At 34.7% G+C, this 15005-nt stretch overlaps 1 protein-coding gene across 2 annotated transcripts in view; it reads right to left on the minus strand.

Annotated features, from left to right (window-relative positions):
* CDC40 (cell division cycle 40) overlaps positions 1–15005 on the minus strand; it is a 59366-nt gene that overhangs the window by 38066 nt on the left and 6295 nt on the right. For both annotated transcript variants that reach the window (XM_031964411.1, XM_003769353.4), the window contains exon 2: positions 6379–6465. In XM_031964411.1, coding sequence (XP_031820271.1) covers positions 6379–6465 — 87 coding nt within the window. The remainder of the gene's footprint in view (positions 1–6378; positions 6466–15005) is intronic.

Below are 15005 nucleotides of genomic sequence, written 5' to 3' on the forward strand. Positions count from 1 at the left end.
GATTAAAAACGAAGAAATATTTAAGAAAATAATTTCACAATAAAACATAGATGATGTTAGTTTAAAAAATAAACAATATTCCTCCAATGGTTCAATGTGGGATATGAGGTATGGCAAATTCCGAAGAATTCTGGCATGGGAATGGAAGGAAAGATGGATCTGACCAGATTTCAGCATATTGCTAGTGAATATGTATAGAAGTGGCATAGAAGATAATTTAAAGGAAAGGTATGACTGGAAAAGGAGCTAAATCAGTCATGCATCAAAAGCAAGCAATAACCAATGAGCAGTCTGTGTACTCTTTTAATGCTCATACAGTGTCAAGAGATCTACAGGAAAATTCCAGCATCTTGGTGGAAGAGTTAAAGGGAGAACATTCTCCTGTACTAAAATATAAAATCCTCTAACTCTGCAAAAATAGCAGATATCTAGTTCCCACATGCCGAATACAGCCAAAACCAGGAAGTTTACACCACACTAAGTAATGACAAAAAACGAGGTCTGATGGTGTTCATTCTGGTGCTGCAGTACTCAAGATCAGAAGCTAGGCCCAGGGGCTCTTAAATCTCTATCTATCACCAAGTCCTGAGAAGTCAGAAAGGAACTAGAATATTTAACACTGTGTATCAAAGATGCAGGAAGACCTAAGCCTGGGAGGAAGTGGCCAGCAATTGTTTAATTATTTATACTTAGCACCTCCAGTGTTTACACAGCACTTGACATCTTGTTGTTGTTGTTCACTCTCTTAGTTCTGTCTAATTCTTGATGACCCTATGGAATAGCATGCTAGGTCCATCTATCTTCTACTATCTCTCAAAGTCTTAAAGTCATATTCATTGTTTCTATATCACTGTTTATCCATCTCATCATCTGCCCTCCCCTTTACTTTTTTCCTTTAATCTTTCCCAATATTAGGGTCTTTTCCAATGAATCATCTCTTCTCATTATGTTGCCAAATTTAAGTTTCAGTATTTGATATACCAATGAATGGTCTGAATTAATTTCTTTTAAATACTGATTGGTTTGACTTCCTTGCTGTACAAGGGACTCTCAGTAGCATTCTCTAGCACTACAATTCAAAAGTGTCAATTCTGCAGCACTCAGCTTTCCTTATAAACACTTGCTGATTGATCAACTTGAAAAAAGTTGCATGGAAAGCAAATACATGACTGAAATGTCATCTTCACCACTGGAGAAAGCACTTATAGCAATGAGGTCACATTTCCTTCAAATTATCTTCATGGCATGATTTTCCACAGGATAGTATTACTATAAATGGCTTTTAGTCCTCAAGGGTATTCTTAAATATTTCTAAGATGAATTGGAAAAGTTAGTAGATCTCAGAGGTCCTTAGTTCCCACATATGTTAATGTTTCTCTTAGATCTTGATATTGGAGATCAAATTTTTGTTTTTAATTTTGTTCTCCTTATGGAAAGCTTGAGATCTTTCTATTTCATCAAATGATCATTTTTTCCCCTTGATGCTTAATTTGGCCAGATAATTGATTTTTGGTTGTAGTACTAGCTCCTCTGCCTCCCAGAATATTATGTTCCATGACCTCCAATCTTTTAATGTTGCAATTGTTGTAATGTTGCAGTCCTGTGTAATCCTTATTGTGGCTCCCTGATACATGAATTGTTTCTTTTTGCTACTTGGCAAGTACTTTTTCCTTGACCTGATAGTTCTGTAATTTGGCTATAAAGCTCCTTGGAGTTTTTAATTTTTGACCTTCTATCTAGAGGTGACCAGTGGATTTTTTCAATGCCTATTTTGCCCTCTGATTCCAGATTATCAGGGTATATTTTTCTTGATCATTTCTTGAAAGATGCTGTTTAGATCCTCCTTTTGATTATGTCTTTTACTAGTCCTTGTTCAATGATTCTCTATAGGTGTTTTGCTACTGTTGTCCTCTTTTAAATTGTATCTTGATCTTCCCTGTCACCATAATGACTTTCTAAGGTCAGATTTTTTTTTTTTTAAATTGCTTTTTGCTCATATCTTTTGGCCTTTATCCTTTCTTTTAAATTTGAGTTCTGTTCCTGTAGTGGAAGGGGCACTGTCTCAGGCTTCTTATGCCAGAGGCTATAGGCCCTGGATGTTTTTCTGGTGTTACACTGATGTTGTTGAGTCCTTGGGAGACCCTTGTATCTGGTGCTGTGCTGAGAGGCTGAAGTGGGAGGTGGCTGGCACTGCTGAAGGCCATCGAGGTCTAGGACCTTACCTGATGCTGAGCCAAGATCTTAGTCCTGGTGTCTGGAGTGTGCTGAGGCTGGTGGGGTGCTTTTGCATTTTTGAGCATATACTGGAACATGTGGTAGTCCGGCTGCTGGTGGCAATGTTTACCCAGAGCTATGCTAAAGCATATGGCAGTTCTCAAAGCTGGAGTCTCTCCATTTCCCTGGCTATGCTGAGGCATGTGGAGGGTCCTGATGTTGGTGTTTGTGTACTCCACCATGCTGGGGTTCAAGATCTACTACTGGTTTGCTGGGACACTTCCTGTCCTGGATTGCACTCTCCTTTTACCTGATTTTTTTTTTTGCTGATCTTCCAAGTTTCTTGAGTTTAAAGACTATTTCATCCATCTTTTTGCTATTCCAAGATTTCTTTGGGGGGCACTATTTTATTTGGAGGTGAATCTGGGAGAGTTATAGTGATTTACTGTTTATTCCACCATGTTGGCTCCCAGAAATGAAATAATGTATTTTAAATAAAATATAAATAAAATTATTTCTTTGATTTTCTCAATTCCTTAATGAATTTTAGAGGTACATTTTAGTTTGAAAATGACAATGTAAATCACATGGAAATCTTTCCCTACTGTGTCTACTAAATTGCTCTAGGGCATATAAAGGAATCTGTGGTTTGGCAAGTTGAAGGAATTTGAGAAATAACAGAATAACATGATACTATCCCATAGTATGAATAAGAGTTCTTTGTACACCCACATAACAGAACTGCTGAAAACAATATTTCTGTCTTTTCTTATATCACAAATTTTAACTATATTTAATCTTTCTAGTGCCTAAGAAAATTAAATGAAATAGCCTTTTGTCAATCTAATAATGAAATGTGGAAAATGAAATTTAATTATTTTATCACTAAGATGATATGACATTACTCATCTGTAGCTTCAAGGTACTTTGCTCAACTTAAAGCTATTTTGAACCTCCAATTCAATTCAATTATGACAAATATATGCAATGCATTGGGTTAGGCACTACAGATAAAATGACACATACACTCTTGTTGTCTAGGAATTTATAACCATAATGGGGAGGGAGAAATATAGGGATGTACACAAAACTATTACATGGAAAAAGTATAAATACAGTGGTAGAAGAGGTCTTAAAAGGGAGAGAGATCATTTACAGATTTAAGCAGGTGGTTTGGGAAAATCAGGAAAAACTTTATGGAAGAGTTTATGGTTTAAGTTTGGCCTTGAAGAGAATTTTGGACAGTAGGAATGGAAACATTCCAGGCATGGGGAGACAGCATGTATTAAGGCCTGGAAATAAGAAAGAGCAGAATAAGATAGGAAATGGGAAATGATTTAGTTTGGATAGACAGAGATCAGCAAAAAAGGTTGTCACAGTGTGAAGCTAAGAATTTGTTTTGAGAGAGTCAAATTGAAGGCCATAGCTTGCTGATCTCTGAGCTTTAAATGCATAAAGAAGAATAGTATAAACCAAGGAAAGGCATATTAGAGTCTAAATGCAAATCTCTGCATGTCAGGCTAAAGGAATTTGGATCTTACTCTCAATATGCAATGGAGAAAACCACTGAGGAGAAACACAATCAGACCCTTCAATAAGAAGATTCTTTTGGTAGAGATATGAAAGATGAAATTTAGGAAGACTTGCAGGCACGTAAATCAATGAAGAAACTTGTAAAATTATCCAGATCTAGAGACCTCAATGAGAATGATAACAGTAGGAATAAGAAGGAGGTGATGGAAGAAATTCTAATGTATTATTCCTGTTTCTAGTCACAGTATTCTTCCCAGCTATAATACTTTCAGTCCAATTGTTTCAGTCCAAAAATTCTCCTCTCTTCAAATTAGAAATATTTTGAGCTCAAAACTTATTTTTTTCTATCTGCACAAAGGAGAATGGGACAAGATTATTTGGAAGATCCAGCTTTCAATTTTTTACCATCCTGGGCTTTTTTCTACAAAATTTCTTCAAATTTTTTTCTACTTTGATGCATCTTCAGTTTTCATTATTTTTTTGGTCTCTTTCAGGAGAGTAATCAGAACCCTCTGTTTTTTCTGTATCATGCCTACTATAATAATACATACACTTAAGTACTTAATAAAAATTTTAACTTAAAGATCATTACATTGTTGATGTAATCAAAGACCAAGTTTAAAAAGCATATATTTAATATAAAGTACAACTTGGGGACCCTTAAGATTTACTCACCATTAATAATTCAGATAATTCCATAAATAAAGCTAGATAAATATCAAGAAACTAAATAGTGATGTTTAAATACCCAGATTATTTGATATTCATTGAAACTAATGAATTTTTATCTAAAAGGGATCATTTGGTCTAACTCCCTTATTTTATTAAAGAAGAAGTTGAGCATTACAAAGAGAAAGTTTACAAAAGGAATAACAGACCTATATATGAAACCAAATCCCTTTGATGTACTTTCTTTTAAATTTTTTCCTCCCTTTTCCCTTTCTCTTTTCCTGAAGCTTCTGGCTTAGCAATGATATTTCCCATGTTGTTGTCATTTGTCTTTTATTCTCAGAGGACTATGACATCAGGGAGATAATGCCATGCCAAGCAAATAAATTGGATTTAAGTGATCATGGGCTGTGCAGAATCATCAGACTCACTTTCTCCTCACAGCCATTTGGGTCCAATGGCCAGATGTAGATGGCCCTGGATCAGTGGGAAACCTTAGTCTTTTTAAGTAAAGGTTTTTAACAAGTCTCAGTTTGACTGAGGCAATGACTAATCAGTGATTAAAACCAAGTAAGAAATGAAGCAGAGAATGGCCTCTTTTAACTAGTTTCCCCCTACCCTCCAAAAAAATCAATCTGGGAGGGGAAAATCTTCGGGGTTTCTGGCCAAAACATAAACTATTGCTATATACATATTCACTCTGAGCCAATTAGGGCTCAAACAATGACCAAGTGGGGCTTGGCTTGGGACCCATTTGTTGTCCAATCAGTGAGAAGGAAAGAAAAAAAAAAAGAAAAGGAAAGAAGAGGAACTGTGTTGTCCAACTGCCCAGTTTCAGTTGGGTCCCCAGTAGAGCAGATCCTACTCCTACTCATAGAGACTGTTGTTTTTCATTCTCAAAGAGGACCATGACATCAGGGAGGTGATGCCATGATATGCAAGAGAACTGGATTTAAGTGAGGGAGGGCTGTGCAAGATCACCTGCCTTACTTTCCTCTTCAGAATCATCTGGAGGAATCTAGTGGCAAGATACAGACTTTCAGTCCTCCTGAGTATTTCCATGTAGTTCTAAAATAAACCATAGAAACTATGGGAGGTTCTTTTTCTTTTTTTTTTTGCATTTGCTTGAGTGCACATTCAGTACCAGTACCTCATGGCAATGAACTGAATCAGTTTAGTAGCTCATGGAAAGCAATTTAGTCAACATTAGTTTATAGTCACTAAAGCAAGCAGTAGGGCAAATGCACATAGTACTGCTTTGACTTGAGGGGAGACAGACATTTTCTTAAAGGCTAAAGCAACTGTAGTGTGGTACAATGTAAAAAATATTGGATGTGGAATCAAGAGAATTGGGATTTGATTTCTGTATCTGTTATTTACCACTGGTATGACCTTAGGTAAGCCATTTCATCTATATTTCTGAGTGCTAATTTGGGGAATTCTAGTAGATGGTATATAATAGCATCAGAAAATATCCTATACACAGCATTAGAATAACAAGAGAAGTGCAATTTGCCATTAAGAAAGGAAGATAACACATATATTACCTTTTAAAAACTATCAATGTAGGACTCTAGAGATGGCAGATAAGAGGTTATGGGGCAGGGAAGAATCGGTAAAAACAGTATCATTAAAACACCTATGTTAGACACTGTACATTTTATAACAAATGGGAATTTCCATGAATGCAAAATGTCTACTTTATTCTGTTACTTTTTTGCTTGATTAAAGTTTTTCTATTATTAAGTATTTAAATATGCTTCTTCAATAAGTTAATGGATCTCTCATCTTTTGAATATAGGCATTCTTTCCAACAATAAATGTAGGTACATTGCATCAGGCTGTCATAGGCAAACTTTCAAATGTTTTCAAATAAATTAACATAAAGAAAATAGAAGTCTTTTTAGACTTTTTCTAGTACAGAATTTGAAACCAACACCTTTAAATATATTTTATTCTTACCTCAGGAGCAAACATGGTCTCATAGGAAGGATTGTATTGGACTTCCTTAATGGCAGGGTCAAGGTGTACTCCAGTCTCCACATCTTCCTAAAAATAAAACAAACACATAAACTTTGAATAGCTAGTGACTGCTATATTACTTTCAAGTGTATAAGCACTGGTTTTAAATTCATTATCTAGTGAGTGGTATAATAGTAATAAAGAGCATTAATGTAACATGAACATTTGTAAGATTATGTATAATACATGTATATATACACATGTGTACATATCACACAGATCACAAACATACCTTGCATACATCTGACAAAACGTGTGTGTATGTATGTATGTATAAACACACATATGTGTATATACATTAAATTCAGAAGAAGGCTCAGAAAACTTAGGGCAATATTGGTACCACTGTGTTAAATTGTAAATATATATATATACATATGTGTGTGTGTATGCATTTACATACATATGATTGTATGTATGTAATAAAGATTAATGGTTTTATATACAATCCTCTTATGTTTACTATATAGAAATGTTCACATTTGTAATATTTGTTAAATTCACAAAATCTTTTCTTCAATCTTATGATAGCTATTATATAAAATATAATTAAAATTTTTAGTGTTATGATAAAAATAAGTGCAGTAGTTTTTGAAGGTTGAAATGGTTGAGAAAATGTTGCATTTCCCCCCCCCCCCCCATTTTTTAAAATCTCTTTTCTCCTAGCAAGTATGGAACATCTATACAAGTTAATAGTGCCTGTGGTTTTAAATTAATTTAATATACTTAGATTCTTTCTTTTAGGGATTTCAAGTTTGTTCCACCCAAACCCAAACCCAAACCAAAACAACTCAACCCTTAAACCATCTAATTATCTATTTCCAAACTGATGAAATTAAATATTCTTAAATGAGTTTGTGTAGCTAGGGAGAAAACAGACTTTATATCTTCCAGGAATTACTAACTTACCCAGGTAGATAAAGCATATAAATATTCTGTAAATACAAGCATGAAAAAAAAAAAAAAGAATAAGGAAATATATAAGCAACTTTGAAAATATGTGATATAGGTTGCAAATACCTGATAAATTAAGAGAAAAGACAAATCAGTTTTTAGCAATTTTCTTATGAAATTTACAAGGAAGAAAATTTCACACATTCATCAGGTGTGTTCTCATTATGAATAGGCCCTAAAAGAACCTAACCCTTCCAAACCAAAGAACCTAACCCTTCCAAAGAAAATCAACTGCTAAAACATTCTCAGAATAATAGCTACATCTCCAAAACAAATTCTAGAAACCTCCCTAGTGCCTCCAATCCCAAATCCACATATTATACATCATAGTAGATTATAAAATATTGTAATTCCATTTCCTGATTTGCTAGCCACATAAATATTGACTATAGATTAAGACACCTGAATCCTTTTCTAACCTGTTAAAACTGCTAAAAAAAAAAAAAAAGTTATAAGAGTTTTTAAGCAATTTCAGTTGTCTGTATCTTGACTACCATCCTCATTTCCTCATGCTCTTAGCACCTCCCACTCTGATTCTGGAACCTGGGTCCTGATAGCTCTTCCCTTATCTCTCCCAAAACCATGCTTCAACCTTATTTCTAGACTACAATTTATAAAGCATATTGCCTGTAATCTGGCCATCATTCTCATTTCTCCTTACTGCCAATCTCCAAACCCGTGAAATACAGGAAATATAACTTCCTGCCAAAAATTCCCCCTCCTTTTCTGCTCCCCCTTCTTCCCCTACCTCTCTTCTATTCAGAATTCATTTCCTTTATGGCATGAACTCTTAAAAAAAATTTTTTTTTTAAATAGATAGTTGTTTCCCAATGTCTAGCATAGTACCTGGAACACTTGAGGCATTTAATAAATATATGACTCACTTTTTCATTTCTTCCTTCCTTCACTTTTCCCAGACAAAATATCCTCACCTCCTTCAACTAATCCTCGTATGACGCACTCACTATCTTAGTTGTCTCTCCTCTGTGCACACTAACTTATCAAAGTCCTTTCTAAATTGTGATAACTAGAACTGAAGAAAGTCCTTCAGGTGCTGACCAACTACCTACTGGACATCTTGAATTGGGTGTCTCTTTAGCCTCTTAACACATCCAAAACAGAATTTATGCTTTTCCTCCAAACCCTCCTTTTTTCCCAACTTCCCTATTACAGTGGAGGATATTATCAATCATCCTTTCAATCATATTCCTCAAACTAGGTATCATCCTTAATCCTTCACTCTTACTCGCCTCATTTCCCATCCTACCTCAACAAACCTGCTACTAATTCTTATAGGTTCTACTTTCATTACCTATATACCCTTTCCAACATTCATGCAGTAACATCATTTCAGGCCTGAACCACTGCAATAGCTTTCTAGTTCATTTCCCTCAACTCTCTCCCCAATAAAATTCATTCTTTACTAAAGTGATTTTCCTGAATCATATCCCTGAAGATATTCTTCAACTACTGAATAAACTTCGGTGGTTCCCTTTTACCTTCCAGATCAATTGTAAAATTCTCTGTTTGGCTTTTTAAAGCCCTTAAAAATCTAGCCATTTTTGAGGAGGAGTCAAGATGGTAGAGAGTAGACACATCTCCATCTGACCTCCTCCGAGCTTCTCTCAAATCCACAGCAGATTAGGCCTCTGAACTGGCTTTGGAGTGACAGAACCCACAAACATTTGGAGTACAACAAAGTTCCAGAAGAAGATACTTTGAAAGAACTTCAGAAAAGGTCTGTTTCAATTGGGCAGGGGAAGAGGCTGCTAAGTCCAGACCAAGAGGACAGGGAGTGGGAAGCCAGAGCACCAGGGAATCTATTGCAAGGCTCATAAACCTCTGTCCTGGTTACAAGCCAATGGATCAAGACGCCCAAAGCAAATACAAAAGGCAAATTGTGAGTTTCTGAATCCCAGAACATAGGACCTGGCCATGACTACCCAACACTGGAAGTCAGTCAGCAACACCGGCCCCAGGGCAAACTAAAGTGGATATTGCCCCTTTGCCTTTGAGCAGACCTCAACCTTACAAAAAAAAAAAAAAAAAAAAAAAGAGCAAAAAAAGCAAAAAGAATTCTGACTATAGACAGCTTTTATGGAGACAGAGAAGAACAAATCTTACACCTGAGGATCCTAAAAGAAAATCAGTTCTAGATGAAACTCCAAAGAATGATATGAGTTGGTCCCCATTTCACAAGGCCTCTCTTGGAAGAATTCAAAAAGGATCTTAAAAGAGAGTTAGAAGAAAAGTAGAGAAAGGAAAGGAGATCTTTGCAAGAGAGTATCGAAAAGGAAAACAGAAATGATCTGAAGAAACCTCCTTAAAAAAATAGATTTGATGAAATGGAAAAGGCAAATAATTTGCAAAATAGATTTGATGAAATAGAAAAAGCACACAACTCCTTACAAAAGAGATATGAAAAAGAAATCAATTCACTGAAAAACATAATTTGTGAAATGGAAAAAAAAAATGCAATGAACAAAACACTGGCCAAATGCAAAAGGAGATAAAAAAGCTAATGGAAGAAAATAATTCACTAGAAATTAGAACTGAGCAAATGGAAGTGAATAACTCAATGTGACTTAAAGGATCAGGCAAATAACCCTCCCTCTGCCCCCCCAAAAAAGAAAAAATAGAAGAAAATGTAAAATACCTCATTGGAACAACAACTAACCTGGAAAATAGATCTAGGAGAGATAATCTAAGAATTACTGGACTTCCCGAAACCCATGATAAAACAACAACAACAAAAAAAGAGCCTAGACATCATCTTTCAGGAAATCATCAAGGAAAACTGTCCGAATGTTCAAAATCTAGCCATTTCTTACTTTCCTTGTCTTGACACTTTTTCTTCACCTCCACATTTTTAAACTCCAGTAGCACTAATTTGCTGCTCTTTACACATAGTCTACCTTGTAGCTCTGTCTTTTTAATGGGCCTACAATGCCAGATTTACCATAAGATGTAGCAGAAAGAAAGATCAGTATCGCTGGGGTGAAAGGGTGTTCAGCCCAGGTCTATCTGACTCTGGGAAAGCCAATGAGAGGGTCTTAATCATAACAATCAACAACTAAGACCCTCAGTCATGGCTCAATAGAGAAGCAAATCAGCAGGGCAGCCCCCGTTACCAGCTTAGAAGGCAAACTCTGAGAAACCAGCCTGTTTCCTGGAAAGAGCAGTCAAACTACCTCCTGTGCTCAAAGCTAAGGCTCAGAGCTGCACAGGAACCTTTACCCCAAGAACAGAGTTCCACCTTAAAAGTAAAAAAAGAGGAAATATCAAAAAAAAAAAAAAAAAAAAAAAAGGAAAGAAAATGAGCAGGAAACAGAAAAGAACTTTGACCTCAGAAAGCTACTATGGTGACACAGCAATCCAAAACACAAACTCAAGTGAGGACAGAATGCCCACAGAAGAAATCTCAAAGAGTGATATAAATTGGTTTCAAGTCCAAAGAGGCTTCTTAAAAATGTTCATAAAAGACTTCAAAAGGCAAATAAGAGAAGAGGAAGAAAAAATGAGAAAAGAAATAAAAGTTATGCATGAGAGAGTCAACAGTTTGGAAAAGGAAGGGAAAAAATTGTCTGAAGAAAAGAACTACTTAAACAGTACAATAAACGAAATAGAAAAAGAGATAGCAAAGGTAACAGAAGAAAATAACACATTAAAATCTAGTACAGGGCAAATGGAAGATAATGACTTGTGAGATAGCAAGAATCAATCAAACAAATATAAAAAGAATAAAAAATTGGAAGAGAATGTAAAGTACCTCATTGGCAAAACAGCCAATCTGGAAAATAGATCCAGAAGAGCTAATTTAAAAATTATTGGTCTACCTGAAGACCATGACCAAAAAAAGAAGAGCCTGGATAGCATTCTTCAAGACATCATTAAGGAAAACTACCCTAATACTCTAGAAACAGAGGGGAAATATTCATTGAAAGAATCCATGTATCACCTCTGCAAAGAGATCCCACAAAGAAAACCCAAGGAATACTGTTGGGAAACTCCAAAACTATAATCTCAAGGAAAAAATACTGCAAGCTGCCAGACAAAAACAATTCAAATATCAACGAACAACAGTCAGAATTACCGAGGATCTAGCAGCTTCTACAATCTGAGGGTCTGGAATACCATATTCCAGAAGGCCAAGAATCTGGGGTTACAACCAAGAATTAACTATTCAGGGTGACTTAGCATCATCTTTCAGGGGAGGAGATGGAGCTTCAATGAAGTAAGAGACTCTCAATCATTTCTATTGGAAAAAAACAGAACTAAACAGAAAATTTAATCTACAAACACAGGACCCAAAAGAACCATAAAAAGGTAAATAGGAGAAAAAAAAATACACACACACACACTTATTTATTTAAAGGTTAAACTGTTAGATCCCTAAATAGGAAAACAATATCTGTAACTCTTGAGAACTGTATCTGTCACTGGGGTAGACAGAGGAAGGCACCACATGGACTGGGGGTGTGGTTGTGAATGGATTCTGATGTGATGACATCAAAGACAAAGACATTAGATCTATACTGTAAAGAGAGGAAAAAGAAAGTATAACGGGACAACTAGTTCAAATGAAGAAGTGCAAAAGACTTATTACAATTTAAGGAAAAGAAGGGGGTTGAATAAACGTTGTCTGAATCTTGATCTCATCAGTTTTGGCTCTAAGAAGGAATAACTTAATCATTCAGCTGGGTATAGAAATTTATCTAACCCTACAAAAAAGTAGGAGGAGAAAGGAAAAGAAAAGGGAGGTACAGGATAGAAGGAAAGACACAAACCCTAGAGGAAAAGGTAAGAGAAGGAGGGGTTGATAGAAAAGGTGGGTGGAGTGGGTAAAAAAAAAAAAAAATACAAAACAAAGGACAGTATGGAAAGAGAGAACAAAAGCATATACAGGGGCGAAAATAGGATGGAGGGAAATACAGAGCTGGTAATCATAATGTGAATGGGATGAACTCTTCCATAAAACAGAAACAAATGGAAGACTGGATTAAAAAACTGAAACCTATAATATGTTATTTACAAGAAACACATTGACACAGAGGGACACATACAGAATAAAGGTAAAAGGCTGGAATAGAATTTATTATGCTTCAGTTGAAGTAAAAAAAAAAAAAAGCAGGGGGAGCAATTCTGATCTCAGATAAAGCAAAAATAAAAATAGATCTTATTAAAGAGATAAGGAGGGAAAATACATCTTGATAAAGGGTATGTAAATAATAAAGTAGTAACAACACTAAATGTGTATGCACCAAGTGATATAGCAGGTAAATTCCTAGAGAAGATTATAAGCCAGTTACAGAAAGAAATAGATAGCAAAACTATTCTAATGGGGGACCTCAACCTTTCCCTCTCAGAATTAGACAAATCTAACCACAAAATAAAGAAGAAAGAAATTAGGGAGGTTAACAAGATCCTAGAATACCTAGATATGATAGACCTCTGGAGAAAACTGAATATGGACAGAAGGGAATACCCCTTTTTCTCTGCAGTACATGGCACCTTCAGAAAAACTGACCATGTATTAGGGAGTAAAAACCTCACAATCAAATGCAAAATGGCAGAAATAGTAAATACTTCCTTTTCAGACCACAAGGCAATACAAATTATACTCAATAATGGGCCATGGAAAGATGGACTAAAAACCAACTGGAAGTGAACAATTGGTAAATAATCTAATTCTAAAGAATGACTGGGTCAAAAACAAATCACATAAACAATCCATAATTTCATCCAAGAAAATGACAATAATGAGGTAACATACCAAATCTATGAGATATAGCCAAAGTAGTTCTGAGGGGAAATTTTACTTCTCTAAATAAATACATAAATAAAATAGAAGAGGAGATCAATGAATTGGGCATGCAACTAAAAAAGCTAGAAAAAGAACAAATTAAAAACCCCCAATTAAATACCAAATTAGAAATTTTGAAACTCAAAGGATAGATTAATAAAATAAAAACCAAGAAAACTATTTAACTAATAAAAAAAACTAAGAATTGGTTTTATGGGAAAACTAACATAGATAAATTTTTGGTTAATTTGATTAGAAAAAGGAAAGGGGGAAAAAAACCCAAATCACAGCATCAAAAATGAAAGGGGTGAATTTATCACCAAAGAAATAATAAGGAACTATTCTGCCGAACTCTTAAGGCAGCAAATCTGACAATCTAACCAAAATGGATGAATAGTTACAAAAATATAAATTGCCCAGGTTAACAAAATAAGATACTCAAATAGTCCCATTTTAGAAAAAGAAAATGAACAAGTCATTAATAAACTCCCTAAGGAAAAAATCTCCAGGGCCAGATGGATTCATAAGTGAATTCTACCAAACATTTAAAGAATAATTAATCCCAATACTATGTAAATATTTGGGAAAAATAGGTAAAAAGGGAATACAGCAAAATTCCTTCTATTACACAAATATGGCACTGATACCTAAACCAGAAAGGGTCAAAACAGAGAAAGAAAATTATAGACCAATCTCTCTAATGAATATTGATATAAAATTTTTTTTTTAAATAAAATATTAGCAAAGATATTACAGTAACTTATCAGCAGGATAATACACTATGATCAAGTGGGATTTATGACAATAATGCAAGGTTGGTTCATTATCAGGAAAACTATTACCATAATCGACCACATCAATAACAAAACCAACAGAAATCATATGGTAATCTAAATAGATGCTGAAAAAGCTTTTTAACAAAATACAGCACCCATTCCTGTTAAAAAAAAACACAAAAAAACCACTAGAGACCAAAAGGATAAAGAGACCTTTCCTTAAAATAATAAGCAGTATCTATCTAAAACCTACAAAAAGCATTATTTGTAATGTAGAAAAGCTGGACATATTCCCAACAAGATCTGGAGTGAAACAAGGATGACCATTATCACTGCTATTATTCAACACTGTATTAAAAATATTGGCTTTAATAATAAGAAAAGAAAAAAATTAAAATAGACAATGAGGAAATAAAACTCACTCTTTGCAGATGCTATGATGATATGCTTAGGGAATCGTAATATAATCATCCAAAAATTTACTGGAATTAATTTACAGCTTTAGCAAGTTACAGGATATAAAATAAACCCACACAAATTATCATCATTCCTATATATTACTGACAAAGCCCATCAGCAAGAGATAAAGAGAAATTCCATTTAAAATTATTGTAGACAAAATAAAATATTTGGGGGTCTACCTGCCAAGACAAATCCAAGAACTATATGAACACAATTACAAAACACTTCTTACACAATCAGATCTAAACAATTAAGATGCTGGTGAAACAAGCTGAACCAGGAATAAATACATTGTACACAATAGCAAGAATGTGCAATGATTAACTATGAAAGGCTTGGTTTTTCTCAGGATTTCAGGACTCCAAAGCAATCCCAAGAGACTTTTGACAGAAAATGCTGCCAGCATCCAAAAAGAACTAAGGAAACTGAATGCAAATCAATACATGCTATGTTCACTTCTTTTTTATTTTTTTAAATCTCTCCCATGGTTTTTCTCTTTAGCTCTGATTTTTCTCTCCCAACATGATTTATAAAGCAATGTATATTAAAAATAAATAAAATTACTACAATTA

The sequence above is a fragment of the Sarcophilus harrisii genome, chromosome 4 (assembly GCF_902635505.1).
Source record: "Sarcophilus harrisii chromosome 4, mSarHar1.11, whole genome shotgun sequence".
NCBI lineage: Eukaryota > Metazoa > Chordata > Mammalia > Dasyuromorphia > Dasyuridae > Sarcophilus > Sarcophilus harrisii.